The sequence below is a fragment of the Rhincodon typus genome, chromosome 1, assembly GCF_021869965.1.
Source record: "Rhincodon typus isolate 14 chromosome 1, sRhiTyp1.1, whole genome shotgun sequence".
Lineage (NCBI taxonomy): Eukaryota > Metazoa > Chordata > Chondrichthyes > Orectolobiformes > Rhincodontidae > Rhincodon > Rhincodon typus.
This window is the reverse complement of record NC_063332.1, coordinates 112,129,285-112,152,568: the sequence shown is the minus strand read 5'-3', so window position 1 is coordinate 112,152,568 and position 23,284 is coordinate 112,129,285. Positions and strand designations below refer to the sequence as shown.

The following is a 23,284-nucleotide window of genomic DNA, read 5'->3' as shown; positions in this document are numbered from 1 at the left end:
TTAAATTTCTTATTCTGTTGTAACTGGATGTTTTAAATGCCAATGTAGTATCACAACTAATGCCTAATTAGTGAAGACATTTAGTTAGCCCTTTCAATTTACCCCATGATCAAAACCAAGCTGGCAGTGTGATTCAGCTTATATGTATCTTCCGTTTTATCTTATAGTTTATTTTGTCAATTTGTTCATACAATCGTCACAAGAACTGATGAATGAGAGGTTTTTTTTATTAGTTCAATAAATATGAAACACCAAACGGACATGATGCAAGATGCAACAAACATTGACAAGGTCACCAAATCATACATATACGATGAGTCCTTGTAAAGAAAACATCAATGCAATTGCTCTCAGCACCAAGCGTTAGAAACTGATTCAGAGTGTAGTCAAATAGATAGTTAGAATTGTATTTTAATGGGGATGATTCTTAAAGTTTACAATCATAAAAACATAGACATTTAAGACTGAACTTTATTCTTATAAAATAATTTACAGATTTCCTATGTTCTATATTGCATGTACGATTAGCATGGCAACTAGTTTCAAGCGGCTTGGAAGGTGAAATAATTTAGATGCAGTTCATGCAATGTAGAGGTCAAAAAAACTGACAGTACTTGAGCGATCTCCTGCCACTGTAGACCATTATTATTCAATGTCACATGTGACAAAGGACTTGCGGTCATGCAGCTGCAAAAGCCTGGTGCCATCTGAGTGCATCGGGCTCAGTCTCTTCAAATAACCACTGAATTATGTAAACATAAATATACAAGTTGATATCTTTCTAAATAGTACAAATACATGTTGCAACATCTCAGCTGTATAAGTAGTCAGTCTGTATATTTTCATCTAGTGAAATAGTCCAATAAAGTTTTGAGTCTATACATGGAGTCACTAACAAGACCTCCTTGTTTTGATCAATTTGCTTTGATACTTGACTGAGTGCCCCCCATGTCCTATGACATAAACATCCAGAAGGTATGATTTGCCTGGCTGTAATCCTCTGATTGTCTCTGTAGTCACTGCTTTCTGGAGAATATGACTATGGAAATATTTGCAGACAACCTTCTCAGATTTCTTTCGGATGTCTGGTCCAATACATTGGTTCTGCTCTCTTTTCTTCTGCTCTTCACTATAGTTATTCTCCACAAGCTTTTTATAAACACAGAACTTGTTTCGCTCCTGTGTGCCCAGCCAGGCCACTGTGACTGAGGAGCAGGTACGTAGCTTGTCAAAGACTTTAATACGTGTGTCTTCTGGTACAGATGGGAAGGGTTGCTTGTTTGGCCTGTTGGTGGCTAGGATCTTGAGCATGGATGCACCTTTCTTACTCCCTTTTAGCCGGATGAGGTACTTGGCTTTCGGTTTCCCTCTAAGCTGGAATTGGCGAACACCTTCCATATTCTGTGAAAGCAGCAGTTTCCCATCTCTCCTGACTTGGATTTGGACTGCATCCAGACATGAGTGAACATAAAGCATCATCTTCTGATGGGAGGAGACTGGAGCAAATCTCAGAAACTTAACACCTTTCCGTTTAATAAAGATGTCAGTCACTTTTCCATCCTTCAGTTCAATTGTCTTCTGCTTAGCTTCTTCCTTGGTTTTTGCAAAGGTTCCAACATAGGCAGTGCTCATATTGGAGTTGGTGTTTACGGCAAAAACGTCAAAATAGTACTGTGTATCCGGTTTCAAGTCAGACACAGTGAAAACGTTTTTGTTGCCAATGCAGATCTGCTGAAGATCCACCCTCCATGCTCCAGCCATCTGTCGTGACACCCGTGTGGTGACCGGCTTGACCCCGATTGTTCGCTCTCTGCTGGGGCCACTGTCAGAAGTAAAGCCAAAGTAGGCAAAATCAAATGGACTGAAATCTAATCCAGGCTTGGGAGCTGTCATAAAGGCATCGTCAGCATTCAGTTTTGCTTCCACCGCACAAAGACTCTTAAAGTTATGCTCCTTATTAATAATCACACAATATTGGATGGGTTGCTGCAGTTGTGAAATGGTAGGACTAGGCTTCCATGCTAACGTGACAGTTGTACGGCCAAGAGCTGTCACATCCACCCGTGGGTCATAGGGGAGCTCAGGATAAGGCTGGTCTGACTCAGGAGTGGTTGTTGCGTAAACCTTGAAATTTGTATCTTTTTCCGTCGAAATCAGTTCCAAACGGTACAAACCAGAGGGCGAATTGGGCGCAAAGTATGATTCAACATCATTGCCTTTGTACGAGTACAGATCAGTACCTAGTTCATTCAGTTGTTGTTTCTTCTGCTGGTCTAGTGGGTCTGGCTCTCCTGAGAAGATAAAGAATAAATTAATAAAACATGATCATAACTCTTGTTCTATAACACTATTCTAAAATTCCAGTACTGATTCATCAAATGGATCATTGACCTAGGTAATCCCTGGAAGAAAGCTCTTATTCTAGGTTCCATGTCCGTAGCAGTGCATGCAATTCATTGAAATTCATTTACTGAGGCTTTATCTATTTTTTTTTGTAATTTATTCATGGGTCATAGGTGTCGCTGGCTGGGCCAGCATTTATTGCTCTAGTTGCTCTTGAGAATGTGATGGTAGCTGCCTTCTTGAATCACTGCATTCGAACCAGACACCCCACAATTTATTTAGGGAGTGAAATCCAGGATTTTGATCCAGCGATAATGAATAAACAATGATTTTTTTTCCAAGTGAGGATGGTGAGAGGTTTGGAGGAAACTTGCGGGTGGTGGCATTCCTTGGTGTGTACTGCCTGTGTCTTTCTAGATGGATGTGGTCTTGGGTTTGGAAGGTGCTGTCTCAGGAGCTTTGGTGAACTTCCGCAGTGCATCTGGTAGATGGTACACAATGCTGCTACTGAGTGTTGATGATGGGGAGAATGGATATTTGTGGATGTCGTAGTGCCAATCAAGCTGGCTGCTTTGTCATGAGTAGTGTCAAGCTTCTTGAATGTTGTTGGAGCTGCATTAATATTGTATACTGAGCCATTTACAGGACTGGCATTTAAGTAGTCTTTGTTGATGAGATTCAAGTACCCAATTTCTTGCATAGTACATAATTATATTTACCCAAAATGGTCCAGAAATTAATAATGATTCTCTACCATTCCTTTACTTTGAAAATTGGTTCCCACAAACCTAAGCCTGACTTTAATGTCTGTTAGATGATGACCAAGTGAATGCTAATATTTTCACTGACTGGCTACCTAATGCAGACTCATGATTAACAGAGCAAATTTTTAAGCAATCAGCATAAAAGAATGCAGAACAAAATGGCTCTCCTTTCCTTTCCTACTTGCCTCCAAAATTTCTCGAATGATACTGGTGTTGAGGAACAGATAATTGCTCCCCCATCGTGGCTCCAGTGATATAAAGGAGGCAGGCACCATGGACGAGCATGAGAATCAATCCAGAATCTGCATGCTCAACTGGTTAAGACCATTCTGTGTTTAGGTAACTCTAGATCTGTGCTCACACTGGCATCCATTAAAGGAAATGGAAAGACTATGGGTTACAATGGCATCACTGGAAAAACTGGGAAGTGAATTCAAATTAAGTCTGAAGATTTTACAGAGCAGGTAACAAATTACATAACCATATTTCATGAGCATGGACAGTGAATGAAAACGTGTTTTCCATCTCGATTCATCTCCTTCGAAATGAAATACATTCTGAATTATTATCTAAGTGATTCAGAAAATTATTTTCTAAATTGGAGACACAGAAGCACTTGTTTTACATTCTAGGTTTTAGTTAATGATATGTTCCCTATTCCAGCATCGAAATTGTTAGTACATTCACTGTAATCTTGATAATGCAATAATTACAGCTGAAACCAATTTTTCATTTTGGAATAAGATTGTAACCACATTATGTAAAATAAGGGCTCAGTGGTTAGCACTGCTGCCTGTCAGTGCCAGGGACCCAGGTTCGATACCACCCTTGGGCGACTGTCTGTATGGAGTTTGCACATTCTCCCCACGTATGTGTGGGTTTCCTCCGGGTGCTCCAGTTTCCTCCCACAGTCCAAAGATATGCAGGTTAGGTGGATTGGTCATGCTAAATTGCCCATAGATGGGTCTGGATGAGACGAGATGCTCTAAGGGCCGGTGTGGGCTTGTTGGGCTGAAGGGCCTGTTTCCACACTGTAGGGACTCCATGATCTATGATCTATCTGTGAGCTGTTGAAGCTTGTGGCTCCAAATATTTATGTGAAGTGAGTTTTTTTGTGAACCTAGTCTTCAAAGTATGTAGTTCTGTATCAAATTTTGAGTTAAAAATTGACATGATTTCCAAGGACAGCACCAGGGGGAAAAATATTTGTAAGATAGTCCTGAAAGTTTATTTAGGGAAGTTCAAGGTTGTGTAAGCTTGGTGGTAATGTTCACGACACTGTAGAAATGTTTACATTTGCTACTGGTTTCCTTCTGCACCTCAGATGTATATATTTATAAAGAGCAATATTGCAGTTACATTTGAAATTGGGCTGCTATCCAAGTATACATTCTGCAGCATGGGAGGCGAAATGGATAAGAGACAGGTTACTGTGATACCTTAATGGTTCCCTGCTGTGGATATTTCATAGTAAATGTCTAATTGTTGTTTAGAATGTAAAAAGTCAGATGCTGACCATTCAGCAGGTAGAAATAAAATGGGAAAAATTACCTCCCATTAACCTGTAGGGATTTATGTCCCACTCAGTTTCCACTTTAAAGAAAATATTCTTTGCCCCTGTTATAAATAGGTTGTGCAGAAACTGACCCTAGTTAGTAGATTTTATTTTGCTCTGTTAGGGATGCAAAGGCTGAATTATTAGCTCTCTGTACATTATAGAACAGAGAGAGAAATTCAATCTCTTTACATGTAATTGAGGCAAAACAAAAAGCCTTAAGAGGTGAATTTTGTCTTACAATTTCTCATGCTCAATCTGCCTCCAAAAGTACAGAAGTTACCAAATTAGAAATCTCCTTTCCTCTGAACCTACTTTCAGGATTTGAACAAGTTGAAGTTCCTTTGGCCCATTAGTGAACTTCAGTGGGTTATCCAATTGGGATGAGTTGATATTTTTCCCCTACATTTTCTAATCAAAGGCATTTATAATTTTTTTTTTCTATTCATTTTTGGGATGTGGACGTCGCTGGCTGGCCAGCATTTATTGCCCATCCCTAGTTGCCCTTGAGAAGGTGGTGGTGAGCTGCCTTTTTGAACCGCTGCAGTCCTCCTGTTGTGCGTTGGCACACAATGCTATTAGGGAGGAAATTCCAGGATCTTGACCCAGCGACAGTGAAGGAATGGCGATATATTTCCAAGTCAGGATGGTGAGTAACTTGGAGGGGAACTTGGAAGTGGTGGTGCTCCCATATGACTGATGCCCTTGTCCTTCTAGCTGGATGTGGTCGTGGGTTTGGAATGTGCTGTCTGAGGATCTTTGGTGAATTTCTGCAGTGCATCTCGTAGATAGTACACACTGCTGCTACTGAGAGTCGGTGGTGGAGGGGGTGTATACTTGTGGATGTAGTGCCAATCAAGTGGGCTGCTTTGTCCTGGATGGTGTCAAACTTCTTGAGTGTTATTGGGGCTGCACTCATCCAGGCAAGTGGGGAGTATTCCATCACACTCCTGACTTGTGCCTTGTAGATGGCGGACAGGCTTTGAAGAGTCAGGAGGTGAGTTACTCGCCGCAGTATTCCTAGCTTCTGGCCTGCTCTTGTCACCACTGTGTTAATGTGGGGAGTCCAACTGAGTTTCCGGTCAATGATAACCCCCAGGCTGTTGATAGTGGGGGATTCAGTGATGGTAACACCATTGAATGTGAAGGGATAGTGGTTAAATTGTCTGTATATTTCTATTTACCTATTTTAGCTTATGCTATGGAAACTGTCCTGTTGATTTTATATTAAGATCTATAACCTTCAAAATATTTATTTATCATAGAAGTACAACTTATAACATGTTAGTTGAAACAGGTTTTCCACTGATGTTGCTGTCCACAAGTATGTTTCATTGAATTGTTTTGAATTCAACCTGAATTCATCATGGCTGCAAACCAACTTCATTATACTTTTTTTCTCTATTCGTTTATAGTCTCCCAAAGATAATACTGCTAGATGAAAAGTGGAAAAGGTTTCTTTCTATATGCTGTAATTAAATCAGGACATTATAAAAATGTAATGATTTTTTAAAAATTCATTAACAGGATGAGGACGTCGCTGGCTAGGCAGCATTTATTGTCCATCCCTAATTGCCCAGAGGGCAGTTCAGAGTCAACCCCATTGCTGGCGGTCTGGAGTCACAGGTTGGCCAGACCAGGCAAGGATGACAGTTTCCTTCCCTATAGGATATCAGTGAACCAGGCAGATTTTTCCTGACAATCAACAATGGATTCATGATCATCATTAGATTCTTAATTCCAGATATTTTATTGAATTGAAATTCCACCATCTGTCGTGGTGGGATTCAAACCCAGGTCCCCAGAATGTTATCCGGATCTCTGGATTAACAGTCCAGCGATATTACCACGAAGCCATTGCCTCCCCTATGTGTGTATTAGATTTCATTTTTTCATTTATATCACACTGAATCATCTTCACCGCAATCTGATTATCTAGCAATTTGAAGTCAGGCAAAATGAATTGATCATTTCATGATCCATATTAAGGAATTCCTTTTTTATATTCATTATTGCCTTACCAGAACCTTCTCCACTCGAGTCCTCTGGTAGTTCCTGAAGACTAAGCTTCCATTCTAATGGTGCATCACATGGTGTCATGGTAATTGACAAGGGTGTATTGTCTTCTTCAACGACGAAGTAATATCTGTAAGTTTAACATATTACCAGTTCATATCACTCCTTCATTTGTATATGTCTCAGAATAAAGATATTTAGAAAACTAAGACTTTTTTAAAGTTATATGAACTGTTGATGAACAAATACAAAAAAAAAGCAGAAGTATACTATTATAGGGAATTATATTTATTGCACTGATTGCATTCATAAACTGAGAAGAGAGAGGAACTTTGGTTAATCAATTGAACCCAGATGGTTAATAAGTCACTTTGACTTTGGGCAATTGCCAATTGACAGCCCATTTTACTAGCTGCCTAATATTCCCTTTAATAAAAAAAGAAAACAATAGTGTAGTGTGTCATGGGTAGTTAATTCAACGCCATTCATTCTACATCATAAATTTAAAAGGATCATTGATGTCAGTGTCAGCTTTTTATCTCTAAAATAATGATTTTACAGTGTGGTGGCCCACCCTGTCAGGGCACTCTCCAGAGGAAGACAGTGGGCTGAGAACATTTAGGATTTATAAGCCTTTGCTTTCTTTGTGCTCTCTATGCATCCAGCAGAATTTTTCATTTCTGCAATCTATTTCTGCTTGCTTCTTCTAGCAGCCTTCCAAAACAGTCAGCCTCCAGTTGTCATGGTTGTCAGTGATTATTTTTTGTTAATACACCCATGGGATGTGGAGGTCGCTGGGTGGACCAGCACTTATTGCCTGTCCCTTGTTGCCCTTGAGAAGCTGGCGGTGAGCTGCATTTTTGAACCCATGCAATCTACATGCTAAAGGTTTTCCCACAATGTCACTAGGGAGGGTTTTCCAAGATTTTGACCCAATGACACCTAAGCAACAGTGATATATTCCCAAGTCAGGATGGTGAGTGGCTGGAGGGGAACCTCCTGTTGGTGTTCCCATGTATCTGCTGTCCTTGTCCTTCTAGATATATATGGTTGTGGGTTTGGAAGGTGCTGTCTAAGGAGCTTTGGTGAATTTATGCAGTAGACCTTGTAGATGGCACACACTGCTGCTACTGTGTGCTGGTGATGGAGAGTGGATGTTTATGGATGTGGTACCAATCAAGCAGGCCGTTTTGTCCTGAATTGTGACAAGCTCCTTGAGTGTTGTTGGAGCTGCAAAGTAAATGGGGAGTATTCCATCAGACTCCTGACTTGTACTTATTGACGGTGGATAGGCTTTGGGGAGTCGGGAAGCGAGTTACTCACCACAGGATTCCTAGCTTCTGACCTGCTTTTGTGGTCACTGAATATGTATGGCTATTCTAGTTAATTTTCTGGTCAATGGTAACCCCCAGGATGTTGATAGTGTGGAATCTGGTAATGGTTATGTCATTGAATGTCAAGGGGCAATGGTTAGATTGTCCCTCATTGGGGATATTCATTACCCTGTATTTGCGTGGCATAAATGTCATTTGAAACTTTTCAGCCCAAACCAAGATATATTCCAGGTCGTGCTGCATTTGGACATGAACTGCTCCAGTATCTAAGGAGTCACAAATGGTGCTGAACACTGTGCAATCATCGGCGAACATCCCCACTTCTGCCTTTACGATGGAAGGAAGGTCATTGATGAAGCAGCTGAAGGTGGTTGGGCCAAGGACACTACCCTGAGGAACTCCTGCAGAGATGTCCTGGGGCTGAGATGACTGACCTCCGACAACCACAACCATTATCCTTTGTGCTAGATGGGACTCTGACCAGCATAGACAGCCCCCCATCTTCCAGTTGTCACTGCCAATATCCATTATTTTCATAGCTTGCTTGCAGGTATCCTTGTAATGTAGCCATGGGTGCCCTGGAGGTTATGATCCAGTGGCCAATTCACCGTAAATGGTCTTTTGGGTAAGCACCTATCACCAATCCAATAAACATGGCCAAACCAGTGCAGATGTTATCAAGTTAGTCAGGAGTGTATACAGATAGAATTATATCCTGAAAGGATAAAAAGGATATGCTTGAGACAAAAAAAAGATGGAAACTGTTTAGCTATTTCTCCCTCCTAGCACTTTAGTCTGGTGTCACTACTCTACGCTGAGGCTACAGCCTTGCTAGACTAACAGTTTGGTGTTCCCGGTTGGGTCGTTGTTTTTTCACACTACCTTATTGTGTTTGGATAGAACAGCTACAGCTGTTGCATCATGTATCAGCCATGATCTGAATGAATGGTGGAGCCGAATGTCCTACTTCTGCAGGACCTAGATGTGTGGAGCTCCAGTGTCACAGTGTCAATACTGATAGATGGCATTATGGCATTGTCCTGGATCATGATATGTTTCTTCTTCGTGTAGAAGAAGAAAACTGATGATCAAGCCAAACTCTTTTTGTCCATTTCCCACTGAAGGTGTTCTTCAATTTAGAATGGTGGCACAGAATTCTCAGCACAGAGCAACTGCCTGATGAGGGCTTGACACACCTTTATCTTGGATCCTAACTGATCAAGGCTGAATAGCTTTCCGGCAGTTCTAGTCTGTAAATGAATTCCCTCTGTAAATGACCTGGGGCATATGACAGCGGCAAAGAGGAGAATGTGCCAAAGAATGTCAGACACAAAACACAACTCTGTTTGACCTCACCACAAGTGTCAAAGGGTTTCAATGTTGCCCCATCATGGCTGACCTTACCCATTATGTTGCCTTGGAACGTGGAGACCACATTGAACAGTTCCTAAAGGCAACCAGTTTTCTCCAGCAGCTTAAACAGATTGCCTCTACTTACACAGTCAAATGGATGTGCCTGAAATTGATGAAGGCAATATATAGCGCTGTGCTTTGTTCAGTCATTTGTTCTGCAGCTGCTGGACTGGGAAGATCATGTCATTGCAGGTCTTCCAGTTCTGCAGCCATACTGAAATCAGGATATGTGGATACATATGGTATTTTTATGTAACAATATGAAATGAGAAGCAATGTTTTTTAAAAGTCTGAGATGATTCATTTTGGAAGGACAAACTTGAAAGCAGAATACAGGGTTAACGGAAAGATTCTTGGCAGTGTGGAGGAGGAGAGGGATCTTGGGGTTCATGTTCACAGTTCCGTGAGAGCTGCCACCCAGGTGAATAGAGTTGTTAAGAAGGCATATGGTGTGTTAGCTTTCATTAATAGAGGGATTGAGTTCAAGAGCCGTGAAGTTATGCTCCAGCTATACAAAACCCTCGTTCGGCCACATCTGGAGTATTGCGTCCAGTTCTGGTCACCTCATTATAGGAAAGATGTGGAAGTGTTATAAAAGGTGCAGAGGAGATTTACCAGGATGTTGCCTGGAATGGAGGGAAGGTCTTACGAGGAAAGGTTGAGAGAGCTAGGGCTTTTCTCTTTAGAATGACGAAGGATGAGAGGTGACTTGATAGAGGTGTACAAAATGATCAGAGGTATAGATAGAGTGGACAGCCAGAGACTTTTTCCTAGGGTGGAGGTAGCTTTTACGAGGGGACATAGTTTTAAAGTGAAAGGCGGTAGATATCGGGGAGACGTCAGAGGTAGGTTCTTTACTCAGAGAGTGGTAGGGGCGTGGAATGCATTGCCGGAGAGGGTAGTGGAGTCGGCCTCATTAGGGGCATTTAAGTGGCTATTAGATAGGCATATGGATGATAGTATAAGGTAGCGGTGGAGGTTAGATAGACTTTAGGTTTAGGGTAAAAGTTTGGCGCAACATCGTGGGCCGAAGGGCCTGTACTGTGCTGTACTGTTCTATGTTCTAAGCAATATTCAATGGATTTTCTTTTTTTTTACGATAAATTAATTGCAACAGATGCAGTTATTGGAATGCTGATTCACTCTCATGTTAAATCAAAGCATTCAGATTCACATGTACAGCAAACTCTGTTTTAACCAACACCTTATGAATCTGTACACTTGATAAACCAGCCAAAAGTGTATATCTCAAGTACTACGAAGTTTGCCTCAAATACCAAACATTTACTGTATTACCACGATCTTTGCAATATTGGAGTATTCAGTTGAGGGTGTAAATGAGAAGGCTCTCTGGCGATAAGTTTTATTTAAGACAAAGTTACATTATTATTTAAGTAATTTATGCTGTAAATAAATTATAACAGGGATGTCTGTATGCTCTCCATTACATTTCTATTAGTTAGTGTGTGTTTTTACATTCATTATGTGGACCTCTGGATATCCAGAATATTTGACCAAGTGGTACACTTCTGGTCCCATGGGTGCCAGTCATTAAAAGGTTTGCTGTACTTCCAGTCCGGTTATTCTGCAGTAACAATTTTCTACCACTAGAGCCTGCAGTGAGTTATGTATCAATGTCAAAACTTTATCGTTCATTCAAGTGCGCTCTTGCATTTACCAATAAAATGGTGTAAACAGTACACATAAAATCTGAAGGAAAACTGCTGTTTAAATGTCACTCATAAACCTTCCAACAACCTATCTAATTGTTTAGTCCAACAATACAGTTAGCGTGGAAAAATATTAGTTGTAAAGTCAAAACTGATACATTAATTGAAAGTTTAGCTGCATGTCTTAATTTCTACCATTCTAGGCTTTCATTTTTATCTGTCCAGGACCTATTCCCAGGAATGTCCTCCCACACGCTCCTCAACCCCTCCATATAATTTACTGACCTCCTTTAAATCCATCTTTTTGAACAAGCTTTTTGAGCCCTCCTAATAGCTAGTTTGTCTCTATATCCATTTTGGTTTGATTATACCCCTGTGAAGCTCTCTGTATCATTTTCCAAGGAACTATATAATTAGAAATTGGTGTTGTTATAGTTCCCCTGAGTGCTATAATTCAGTAACATAATGCATGGTAAAGTGCACGATTGCACAGGCAGTCCATATGTTTGATTCTTTATTCAGCACCATAATCAGCTTCAATTGAGTGATCATAGCTAAGATGTGGAAGACTACTGTGGGTTTTGATATCTACCGGTATGTATTTGGTTAGACATGACAGTAAGTGTATGTTTTGCAATAAGAAAATTATTTTTTGCAGCTAGGTGCAGTATATAGGTTGTTTCTTATTTGCGTAGCTTTATTGGTAACTGAAGTAAACTTAGAATAGGAAAAAATCCATTCCCATAGAATTTGAAATATATTCCGCATCCTGGTGCACTTTATTCTGTCTCACAAATATTGTAGCAAAGGGATTAATGGTAACTGGGATAGTCTGAAGGCAAAATGAACAAAGAGTGCAGAAGACAAAATAATTCAAATTTGCTGAATCAAATATTGCTAATTGTGAAAGGTTAAGATTTCAGTCATGAGATCTGGGGATGCGCAGGCAAATGGAAATGTTCTTCATTACTATTAGGGACAGGAACTGTTTAATCAAATTTTCATTCGAACAAAGGGTTTCATTTTCCAATGTAATTCTCAATGGGGGGAGTTCTGTATAAGTCATAATTTCAGGCCCAGCTTTGCTTTATTGTTTGACCATGGCAATGTGTAATTTTTGGAGTAACTTCCTGACTTTCAGTTTCCTCTCATACACAAGAGATAATGCAATCTGTGGGACTGAGCAGGCTGTGTGTATCTCGTGACCTGTATAAAATCTCTGTTCTCTTAGATCTAATTTTGATTTTTTTTTCGTTCATTCTTTCACTGGATTTGAGACTACTGGCTAGGCCAGCATTTGTTTCCCGTACCTAATTGCCATTAAGAAGGTAGGGGTGAGCTGTTTTCTTAAACTGCTGTAGTTTCAGTGATAAAGGTACACCCATAGTGCTGTTAGGAAGGGACTTTGTTGCATTAACATTGAAAACAATTAGCGATATAGTTCCAAGACAAGATGGTACTTGGATTAGGAAAACCTGCAGGTGGTGGTGTTCCCATCTGTCTGTTACCCTTGTCCTTCTAGGCGGAAAGCTTGTAAGTTTGGAAGATCCTTTCATAGAATGTTTAATTCTGCTCAGCGAAAGAGGAGAGGCTTATTGCAGGGTTTGCAATGGGTCATTCAAGGCAGTTTGGGAGTTGTGGAAGAGGAATTCAAAGGCTGCAGGTTGTTGGAGAAGGAGACTAGAACAAAAGGGCATTCTATGTTAGGCATTGCTGCTGTTTATAGTGTTGCCAAAGACAGCTGAACTACATGGGCTTTGTGTAGTGACAGCTCTGGGAAGTCCTTGAGCAGTTCAAAAGCTCTGTGTAGTCAAGCTTCAGGGAAGTTTTGGCATTTGCTGGGGCTCAGAGGAAGCCATGTGCCACAAGCGTTTAATACAGCTGAGAGAGGGTGTTGAAAAGACCACAAGCGATATTTGCTGGACGCAACCAAGCAAGATTAGAGATCAGAGAAAATTCAGGAACCGTGCTGACTTGGCGAAGCTAGCTCTCAGTGAAAAGCTGGAGTTGTGCAGTGAATCACGACTAGAGTGCACTTTCTGGAGTCCGGAATAGGGGCCAGAGATCCAGGAAAGGAGCGGATCAACCAGAACAGGAGCAAGCGTAAAGGCATTTAATAATGGATTGACTTGGGAGTTTCAAGGGCCAATTAGCAAAAGCGAAGAATTGTGATTCCTTGTGAAGTTTGATGAGATTTGATGATCCACTATGTCAATAGCATCCTGGAAGGGAGTTGCTGAGAAATTTACTTTGAGCATTTTTGCTTTTTGATGTATGCTGTGGGCTGTTTGATCAGTCTGATACCCATAAGGATTACTGTTCTGATGTCTTAATGTAAAGTTGGATGTTGTATGTTCAAAACCATGGGATTTTATGCTTTTATTCTCTTAGCAAGTCTCCTCAATCTCTCACTTTGTCCACTTAAAGGAAAAAAGGTTAATCGTCACTCACGAGATAATAACCATAACTTTGACTGTCTGGTCTGGAATCATAACAGCTTCCACAGCTGACTGTTACAGCTTTGTGCTTTCTATAAGAAATCTATTTGTTTACTATCATGACCGATAATGCTTGACTTTCAGTCGGCACTTTCTTATAATGGCAAAATTAAGATATAAAACTTTTTAAGGTGATGACGCACATATCTCCAGCAGACATGTTAATCTCAAACAGCAAGCCAGTCTTGGTGAAACAGCATGGAGGCTCATACCTCAAGCACCAGGACCCAGGTTCAATCCCACCCTTGGGCAACTGTCTGTATGGAGTTTGCACCTTCTCCCCGTGTCTGCATGGATTTCCTCCAGGTACTCCAGTTTCTTCCCATAGTCCAAAAATGTGCAGTTAGGTGGATTGGCCATGCTAAATTGCCCACAGATTAGCCATAGCAATGCATGGTTACAAGGACAGGACAGGATAGGGTGCTCTTTGGAGGGTCACTTTGAATCGATGGGCCAAAAGGCCTGCTTCTGCGCTGTAGAGATTCTATGATTCTAAGTCTTTGTGAGTTGGCGCAGTGCATCTTGTCAGTGATACACGATGCTGACACTGTATGCACTGGTTGAGGGTGTAAATGTTTAAGAAGTTAGATGGGATGCCAGTCGAGCAAGCTGCTTTGCCTGGATGACGTTGAGCTTTTTTGAATGTGTTTTAACTTGCACTTATCCAGGCAAGTGGAGAGTATTCCATTACACTCCTAATTTCTGCCTTGTAGATGGAGGAGAGGCTTTGGATGAGTCAAGAGTTGAGTTATTCACTGCAGAATTCCTAGCCTCTGACCTGCTTTTGTACGATTATATTTATTGGGCTGGTCTAGTTAACTTTCTCATCAATAGTAACCCCCAGAATGTTGATATAGTGGGTGACAAAGCAATGGTAATACCATTGAATATCAAAAGGAGATCATTACATTCTCTCTTGCTTGGCATATGTGTGGTGTAAATGTTGTTTGCCATTTATCAATCAAAACTTGAATGTTGTCCAAGTCTAGCTGCATTTAGATGAGGACTGCTTCAGTGTCTGAGGAGTCATAAATGGTTCCCAATATTGTGCAAACATCAGCAAATATCCACACTTCTGGACTTACAAAGGTAAGGTATTTGATGAAGCTATTGAAAATGGTTGGGTTTAGGATACTGCTTCAAAGAACTCTTGCAGAGATGACCTGGAGTTGTGATATTTGGCCTCTATCAACTGTGACCATCTTTCTTTGTGCTCCAACCAGTGGAGAGTCTTACCCCAATTCTAATTGACTTCAATATTTCTAGGGCTCCCTGATGCCATATTTAGTCAAATGCTACCTCGATTTTATGTTTGGATCAGGACTGCAATTAAGTCAGGAGCAAAGTGTACCTGATGCAAGTCAAGCTGAGTGTCAGTGAGCAAGTTATTGCTGTGTAAGTAACGATTGCTAGCATAGATGAATGACACTTTCCATCACCTTGCTGGTGGTTGAGACTAAACTGAGGTGAAGGGTCTAGGCCCGAAACCTCAGCCTTCCTGCTCCTCTGATGCTGCTTGGCCTGCTGTGTTCATCCAGCTTTACACCTTGTTATCTCAGATTCTCCAGCATCTGCAGTTCCTACTATCTCTGTTAATTGATGGATTTGGATTAGCACAGCTTTTTCTGGACAAGGTGCAACTGGAGACTTTTCCACATTGGGGAAAATGGTGGCAGCATGTAATATCATTGGGCTGGTAAGCTAGAGACATAGAGCATGAATTCAAGTCACACAACAGCATCTGGTGGAATTTAAAATTAAATGAATTAATCCAAAATTGAAAGCTATTCTCAGTACTGGTGATCATGAAATAATCAATAATTTTTGAAAAAAATCTGACTTACTAATGCCCTTTACAGAAGAAAATGTTCCATTCTGCATGTGACTCTAGACCTACTGCAATGCGGTTGGCTCTTACCCGCCCTCTGAAATGACTTAGCAATTTCAAGGCCAATGAGGGAATGGCAAAGAATAAAGAAAAGATTATATTGGTTGTAATTTTGCTGCAGTACTGGAACAGCTTGGCTAGGGACACAGCTAATTTTGTAGTAAAAGTATTCAGTACCACTGCCAAAATATTGTCATGGCCCATAGCCATTGCAGTATCCAGTGCCTTGAACTATTTGTTGATTTCATGTAAAGTAGATTGGCCTTGTTGATGTTTGGCATCTTTGATGCTGGCAATTTCAAAAGGAGACCAAGATAGCTAATCCTCTCTGCAATTCTGACTGAAAATGGTGCAAATGTTTCAGCTTTCTCTTTGTACCGATGTACTGGGCATTCCCAACCTTAAGGATGGGGATATTTGCAGAGGATTCTTCACTGGTTAGTTGTTTAATTGTTCCCCACCATTCATGACTGAATGAATGTGGCCAGACTGCAGAACTTTGGTCTACATAAAAACATACAAATTAGGAGCAGCAGTAGGCCACACAGTCCCTTGAGCCTGCTCTGTCATTTAATAAGATCATGGTTGATCTGACTGAAATTTTAAATGGCCACCTACCCTTAATAAGAATCTATCTACCTCTGTCTTAAACATATTCAAAAACTCTTCTTCCAACACTTTTTCAAGAAGAGAATTCCAAAGACTTATGACCCTTAGAAAAATCATACTTTGTCTCATCTCTGTTTTAAATGGGTAACGCCTGATTATTAAACAGTGACCCTTAGTTATCGATTCTGCCATAAAGAGGAAATATTCTCTCCACATCTACCTTGTCAAGGCTCCTCAGGGTCTTAAACACTTCAATCAAGTCACCTGTTAGTCTTCTATATTCCAGCCGATGCAAGCCTAGCCTGTCTGACTTTTTATCATAAAACAAACCCCATTTCATGTATTAGTTTGGTAATCTGTGAGCTGCTTCCAATGCATTGACATCCTTCTTTGAATAACTGTTAAGCAATACTGTGCACTGACTCACCAGTGCTTTGTATAACAGAAACAAAACCTCACTACTTTTACACTTGAATCCCGATAAATGATAATATCTGATGCATTGGTTGTAGGTTATAGAACGGCTAATGGTTAGCTCTGCCTATTGTGTGCTTCTGCCTTCTTGGCATGCAGATAGTCCTGTACTGTAGCTTCACCAAGTTGACACATTAGGTTTAGACCTAATGCCTCTGGCATGCTTCCTACACTGTTTGCTGAGTTAATCATCACTTAGCTCCCCACCAAGCTCCCCCCCCCCCCCAACTCCCAAACCCCAGCTTGATTGTAATGGTAGAGTGGTGATTTGTGAGCCCATCAATTTACAGATTGTGGTTGAATGCAATTCTGCTATTGCTGATGGCCCACAGTGCCTCAGGTAAGGCCAGTTTTAAGTTGCTGAATCTGCTCTAAATCTACCCCATTTAGCATGACCTAGTGTCACACACACACACACACCAATGTATACAAGACTAAGTCTCCACAAGGACGATGCAGGTGTCACTGCTACCATAAACATATTACTCATTAACTTCTTTCGTTAAACCATGGAAGTAAATGACCTTTTAGGCGTATCCCTGAAGAGAAAGCCGCTGATCTCAGCACCATCCGGGATAATAGATGAGTCATGGAAGAGAGACTTGTCTTGTAGCTGCATCTGGAAGAGCTCCTCATCTCTGGTGGGTAGCTTCTGAGTCCTGGAGTTTGTTGCTAATAGCAGCAATGATGTCACTGCCCAGGACATTATTAACATAATCCTAAACCAAAAACAATACAATTATCAGGTAGGTATTAACAACTTTTTAAAAACATAAGATGTACTGATTCAATTACTTTTAAAAGTGTCAACGTCATTTCTAGGAGACAAATTAAACCATTGTGTTCTAAGAAGAACTAGCACTATGAGATCTTTTGAAATTCACACACAGGATGTGAATGTCACTGACTAGGCCAGCATTTTTGCTCATTCCTAATTGTCCTTGAGAAGATGGTGGTGAGCTCCCTTCTTAACCCACTGCAGTTGATGTTTTAAATGAAGTAATGATATGTGATGAATCATTACCAATTTAGGAACATCTCCAGGTCTCTAGGTAATAACTTTGCAATGATACCTCTTGAAAATGTCATGAAACGAGAATTGCTATCTTGGAATAAGTACATATGTAGGTCTGTAAATATACACCTACATCCCTCTCTCTTTACACCCCAGTCAACACAGGTATTTTCCTTCGATTAAAGGTTGAACAGGAAAAAAGTAACTTTTTGAAGTTGCATTGTAGTATTCACTTATTTCTCTTTCCTTTAAATAAAAATATACTTTAGGTGGATAAATTATCCAAATGTTGAAGTCGTTACTTTTTAAATTAACTAGCTCTCTTAACATATTAGTTCAAAATCCATCCCCCAATGTGAAACTAGCCACCAGAGAGACCACCAGTGACCCAGAGAGGCAGCAGTACTGTACGGCTAGCCTTGGTGATCCTCTACCAAAGAGAAACAAAAGGAAATTATTATTTAACAATTGCTGCTGCCAAGCTTGGTGACTGTGAAATCAGAGAATCAGAATCAGAATCAGACTGAAAGTAACCGAGGAAAAAATAAAGTTCACACCATAATAATACATATTGGTTATTTTAGTCATATTTCCATTTCAAAGCCAATTTTTGTTTTATTTGATTTTTGTCTTATTTTATTCATTCATTCATTCTCCTCCACTTTAATTTTCCAATAAGGAATGATATTTTGCATTCTCCATTCTGCTCATCTCAAAATAAAAATAAGGGAAGAGGCATGATGTTTGGAATGGGTAGGGAAATGGAAAGATTAACTTTCACTCAGAGTGCAAGTAAACTAATAACACTGAGAAGACACAATGATACCTAGTAGGAGGCAGTGCCCTCTCTGCCCTTTCTGGCTCTTATCCTGCTGTGAAGGAAATTCCTTTCATAATTCACAATTAAAAATTGATAACTTTAAGGAAGTTATTGCCCAGGAGATCCTTTCATAATAATGTGCACACAGGACTATCAAAGGGTGACTATGGGATAGAGAATTTATTCTCAAAGTGAAGAATAACTGATAACTAGAGAATCAGCTATTACTTTCTCACAAGTGTAACTTTTACATAACATTGCATTATTTCTGTATCATTTTTATGCATTGACTTTTTTTCTTTCAAAGTGGAAAATATCCAAGGCCAGTGAATGTTTTGATGCTCATCATTTAAAAGTAAATATGGAATGGTTAATTTTCTGACTTTGTAAGGTTTTCCATCAGGAAAGTGCAGTTTAACAATTAACCCTGTAAATAGCAGAACTGTGAAAACTACAAACCACCCATCTCCTCACCACCCTCCCTGTGTTCCCATCTCAATAAACCATTATTGAACTTAGTGTTTTGTCAGTCCTTTCTCAGTGTCAAAAATCAAAGTAAGACCATTTGGGTTGTAATGACCAATGCGGCAGTTCCTCTGGCAGATATTGCACACGGAGTGCATTTGTTAGCTGTACTGGCACACACAATATTTGAGAGTAGCTGGAAAATCAGACAGCCATAAGCTCACATTTTTGATATGTGCTGTAAATAGGTGAGTCACCCACTGGCAGTGCATATTTGGGCAATTAACACTTTAATGCTTCTCTAATGGAGTTTTATTTCTGTAAACCATCTCCAAGTACACTTTTCTGTGTAATATTTATGAAATATTCTATGAAATATTTTCATAGACAATTAATGTGTAGTAGTTACTAGATGGTTGAGTCAATAAAGTAGCTAAGAATTGTTTTAAGTGTATATTTTAATATGTTTGTCTTTATACTAAAAAGTTAAAGCATTACCCTAACATCATGTTGATATCCCGATACATTGTGCTTTTTGGCTGAGACAGCCTCATCAATTTTAATCCCTTTTGGCAATTTTCCAATTTAACCAGAGTTGTGGGGAGGAAAGATGATGATCTAATCCATATCATTATTACATGTCTCGTCATATAATTGTTCAGGATTTATTATTACAAGGATACATTTTATACACCTCATAATCATTTTTCATGGCAAGGTCTGTTGAACAGAAAGCTGAAACTAAATAGAGTGTATTAAATGGAAATGATAGGGCTCCATCATATGCAGACAGGAGGCAGGCAGCTTGGATCTTTGGCCTGCAATTTCCTCCCTGGGCACAACTTGAGGATGCACTCATCCTCATAATGATCCTGATGAAGTTACACTCAAGTTTCCTGCCAATCCTATTACAGTATATCCAAAAGCAAAAATGGGCGTTAATCAAATTAAACAATTGGAACTAAAGAGTTAAGCTCACACCTATTTTTTTAAGTATGAAGATTAAAGACTCAATTCATTCAACTATTATTCATGCATTTTAGCCATTGCACATTTAAGAACCTGCAACTGTGGAAGATTTGAAAATTTAAATGTGACTTATAGAGTTGTCATAAAGATGTAAATAGAAAATACCATATGGGCCTCAGTTAGGATAATTTTTTTTAAAATCAAAACATTCAGTAGAACACCAGACAAATTACTTTGTTTCCTGCTGTGTCTGAAAATCTGGTTGAAATTTCAACAGAGGCTTTGATCAAATGCAATTTCAGGAAACTGAAATATCAAACTCTGTAATTTAGTATGTGGTCATTATCATTGTTGGAGATGTATTTAGGAGGAGAGATCAATAGAGGTTTGTAAAGGTGGAGACTTGAGCATCTTGCCCATATGCCTACAACTGACTAGTGTTCAAAACTGTGCAATCTTTCAGGCTACATATTTGCTTTTCCCCCAGTTAATATATTTCTGAAATACAAGAAATTACAACCCATTGTTATTTTATCCTAATCTACTCCATTATGATGGTTGTTTTTGTTCATGCTATTATCAGCTGATACTCCATTAAAGTTTGGATGGAAGATGTCTCGGCTCTGATAAACAAATTTCTGTTAAGAAAAACAGCACTTTTGTTCCCTATTGACTTGTTGACTACAGTATTAGTGCACTTCCATGCAAAATATGTGGGAATGTACAAACTTACATACTCACATATGCACATGCATACAGTTACATGTACACAAATACACTCATATGTAACCCCACAAGGAAGATCAATAAACATATGCTAAGCATTAAAAAAATGATCACAGTGTGTGATTTCCGTTTACATATCACCTTCTGTACAGGAAAATATCCCAAAGCACTTCATGGGAATATAGGAAAATAAAAATTTAACTCAGAAATATGTATACACATTCATAAATATGTATATCTTCAATGGTGGTCTGTGATCCTATGTCATCAGGAGAACAAATTTAGAAATAACAATAATAAAGATTCAGATAAGGTGGACGGAAGTAAAGATTCATCATAATTTCTTTGCATTCTTCTTAATAACTTTATTTACAAAACCCAGAATACAGAATGCCTTATTAATTGCTTTCTCAACATAAACTGCAACTTCAGTGGTATGTGCATATATACTCCCAGGTCCCATGCTCCTGCATACTAACACACAGATATACATACCAATTAGGAGCAGGAGTAGGCCATTCAGCCCCTCAAGCCTATTTGAGTAATTCAATAAGATCATTGATGATGTGATAATTTCACATTCCTACCTACTTTTGATAAGTAAATGGTGAAAGGTTATCAGTAAACCATCCACCTATGCTGCTACCATTTTTAGGATGAGAGTTCCAAAGATTCACATTTCTCAGAAAAAGAAATCACCTCATTTCTGTCTTAAATTAATGACTCCCTTATTTTTAAACAGAGTCTCCTACATCAAGATTCTCCCATAAGAGGAAATATTATTTCCACATCAACCCTGTCATGATCCCTCAGGTCCTTACATTTTCAGTCACGTCACTTTTTAATCTGCTGAAGTCCAGCCTAGTGTATCCAACCTTTTCTCATAAGTCAACCTGTCCATTCCAGGTATTAGTCTTGGAAACCTTCCCTGAACTCATTCCATTTACATTTACATTCTTAGATTCTTCCTTAAATAAGGAGACCAATATTACATACAATACTGCAAATGTGTTCTTACCAATGCCCTGTATAACTGAAGCATAATCTCCCTACTTTAGTATTCAATACCATTTGCAATAACTGATAACATTCTATTAGCTTTCTTAATTATTTGCTTTAACTGCATACTAACATTTTTGTGATTTATGCATCCAGATCCCTCTGCATCTCAGAGCTCTGTAATCTCTCACCATTTAGGTAACATTGAAACATAGAAAATAGGAGCAAACAAAGGCCATCTGGTCCATCGTGTCCTCTCTGTCATTCAATGTGATCATGACTGATGCTTTATTTCAATGGCATACTTCCACTTTCTCACCACATATGTTGACACCTTTACCATTGAGAAATCTATTTCTTTTTTAAGTATATTCAGTGATTTGGCCTCCACAGCTTTCTGTGGTAGAAAACTCAACAGGTTCACCACCCTCTGAGTGAAGAAATTTCTCCTCAGCTGAGTCCAAAATGACGTTGCACATATCCTGAGACCAGACCCTTTATCTGAACCTCCAGGGCCAAAGGAAGCATCATCCCTGCACTCAGTCTGTCCAGCCCTTTCAAAGTTTTATGTGTTTTAATGAACTCTCCTCTTGTTCTTCTAAACTCTAAAGAATACAGGCACAACTGACTCAATCTCTCCTCACATGGCAAACTACTAACCCAGGAAACCACCTGATGAATCTTAGCTGCTGAAAGTATATATGTTTTTGGATAAGGAGACAAAATGTGCACACAATGCCCCATGTGTGGTCTCATCAAGTTCCTGTACAGTTGTAGTAAGGTGTCTCTATTTTCTGACTCAAACCATCTTGCAATAAAGGCCAAAACACCATTTCCCTGCCCAACTGCTAACTGCAACTGTGTGCTAGCTTTCAGTGACCGCCGTACAAGGACACTCAGGTCCTTTTGTACATTATTATTTTCCAATCTATTTCTATTTAAATAATACACTTTCATTTTGTTTTTCCTACTAAATTGGACAACGTCATAATTTTCCATGTTACACTTCATCTGTCATGTACTTTGCTGCTTAACTTGTCTAAATTGTCCTGAAACCTCTTTACAGGCTCCTTATCACTCATAACCCCCACCTAGTTTTGTTTCATATGCTTTTGAACTCTGCCTGCAAAAATGGACCATTTTACATTTTTCCAATTGCCAATTACTGGATCTTTGCACACTCACTTTAACCAATCTATGTACTTTTGAAGCCCTCTTCTATCCTCAGCTTACTTTCCCACTTATTTTTGTGTCATTAGCAAATTTAGCAACCATATCTTTGGTCCCTTAGGCCATTGTGATGCTGTGGTAGTGTCCCTACCTCTGAGCTAGGAGGCCTAGATTCCATTCCCATTTACTCCAGTGTGTGTAATAACATCTCTGAACAGGTCAATTAGAAAATAGAGTCAGAGATAGTAGGAACTGCAGATGCTGGCGAATCCGAGACAACAAGGTGCAGGGCTGGATGAACACAGCAGGCCAAGCGGCATCATAGGAGCAGAGAGGCTGACGTTTCGGGCCTAGACCCTTCATCAGAAAAGGGGGAGGGGAAGGGGGTTTTGAAATAAATAGGGAGAGAGTGGGAGGCGGATAGAAGAGGGATAGAGGAGAGGATAGGTGGAGAGGAAACAAACAGGTTGAAGAGGCGGGGATGGGGCCAGGAAAGGTGAGTGTAGGTAGGGAGTTAGGAAGGGGATAGGTCAGTCCAGGGAGGACGGACAGGTCA

The 23,284-nt window shown here is 39.8% G+C and overlaps 1 protein-coding gene across 2 annotated transcripts in view; it reads right to left on the bottom strand.

Annotated features, from left to right (window-relative positions):
- Window positions 1–227: 227 nt before the first annotated feature.
- ndnf (neuron-derived neurotrophic factor) overlaps window positions 228–23,284 on the bottom strand; it is a 37,935-nt gene continuing 14,878 nt past the window's right edge. For both annotated transcript variants that reach the window (XM_048605227.1, XM_048605229.1), the window contains exons 2-4: window positions 17,089–17,283; window positions 6,684–6,808; window positions 228–2,291 (exon numbers count right to left, since the gene is read on the bottom strand). In XM_048605227.1, coding sequence (XP_048461184.1) covers window positions 892–2,291; window positions 6,684–6,808; window positions 17,089–17,283 — 1,720 coding nt within the window. In that variant the 3' untranslated portion in view covers window positions 228–891. The remainder of the gene's footprint in view (window positions 2,292–6,683; window positions 6,809–17,088; window positions 17,284–23,284) is intronic.